Source organism: Rhinopithecus bieti, unplaced genomic scaffold, assembly GCF_001698545.2.
Source record: "Rhinopithecus bieti isolate Rb0 unplaced genomic scaffold, ASM169854v2 scaffold_11964, whole genome shotgun sequence".
NCBI lineage: Eukaryota > Metazoa > Chordata > Mammalia > Primates > Cercopithecidae > Rhinopithecus > Rhinopithecus bieti.
The window spans coordinates 4,987,364-4,988,736 of record NW_016807677.1 but is presented as its reverse complement, the minus strand read 5'-3'; the positions used below and the strand labels follow the sequence as shown (position 1 = coordinate 4,988,736).

Here is a 1,373-nt window from a genome sequence, read left to right as displayed (position 1 = left end):
TGGGCTTCTTTCTTTGCCTGGGTCTTCTCCAGTTCATCCATCTAGAGGCATTTCTCTCAATGATTTCTTATCTCCTCACCTCCAACCCACCTCTCCTGAGCTTTCTTATCCGTAGACTGTCAATGTCTATCACAATTTCCTACATACTGAGTGGATGAATGAATGAATAAATAAATAAAGTTCTAAAAGATCAAAGATCTTTCTTTATCTTGAGTCATAGCAGAGATGGAAATATCCAGAGATTTACACCTGAACCAGAACATCTCACTGGCTGCAGTAATTGACTGCCTCTCCCCAGAAAATGCCTAAATGGAAATGTTGGGGGCCCTGCAGTGAGCCACAGTTCAGGGGAGATCCCCCAGTGCTGGCAGAGCAAGACTTCAAGGCCCATAATCTGTGCAGAAGGTCTGAACAACATAGTGTACAGGGTAAGATTGTCTGCCATATATTGTAGTCTCACTAAGTGGTTTCTTGGAACTGATGTCATTGGGAGCATAAACAGAAGCAGCAAGCTTCTGTGTTCGTCCAAGTTCCTTCCACCTTCTATTTTCCTCTAGCTTTTGGGGGACATCTTACCCCCAAGGACTGTAAAAACTCTGAACTTGGGGTACCCTCTGAGTGAGTCAAAGGGACTCATGATCTACCTGCATCGGTGTCTCATGTTTGTCTTTTGCAGTGATTACTCCCTGGTTCTGGAGCAAACCAAATAAAGGCAATCTTGCTGCAAAACTAAGTTGTCATTCTCACCCACCTTTTGTGAAACGGGTGGTGAGTGTATCTCATCTTGGATGTGGTTGTGAAAAGGCTGGATTCTTCTTGGCATCATTTTTCTGGCATAAGCCAGAATTCTTTTCTGTTCATTTGTTAATTGTTTCTTCCCTGTTTTCCTCCCATCTTTCTGGAACACTCAGTGAACGCTCACTAGGTGCCAAGCTCTACGATGGAGATATAAAGCTGAGCAACACAACATTGCTCCGCCTTCAAGGTATTCACCAAATTCTAGAGAGACAGAAAAGTGAACAAATACTCATAACACACCTGAATAAGTACTGTAATGTAGGAATACATGAGGCCTTGTAAGATCAAGGGAGTGGCCACAGCATGTAGTTAGCTGTTTTGAAACCAGCTGATGGGAGGGGTCCTGGTGGGAGTGTTTGCTGATTTCCATGTGACAAATTTTCTCATTATGACTTCTCTCCTTCCTTCCTTCCTTCCTTCCTTCCTTCCTTCCTTCCTTCCTTCCTTCCCTCCCTCCCTCTTTCTTTCTCTCTCTTTTTCTTTCTTTCCTTCCTTCCTTCCTTCTTTCTCTCTCTCTTTTCTTTCTTTCCTTCTTTCCTTCCTTCTCTCTCTCTCTTTCTTTCCTTCCTTCTCTC

General features: G+C 43.5%; 1 protein-coding gene across 1 annotated transcript in view; it reads left to right on the top strand.

The window, feature by feature from the left end:
• The first annotated feature begins 279 nt into the window (after positions 1-279).
• The window catches only part of HTR3B (5-hydroxytryptamine receptor 3B), a 50,090-nt gene continuing 48,996 nt past the window's right edge, over positions 280-1,373 (top strand). Inside the window, exon 1 of the mRNA XM_017883011.1 lies at positions 280-428. Coding sequence (XP_017738500.1) covers positions 302-428 — 127 coding nt within the window. The 5' untranslated portion in view covers positions 280-301. The remainder of the gene's footprint in view (positions 429-1,373) is intronic.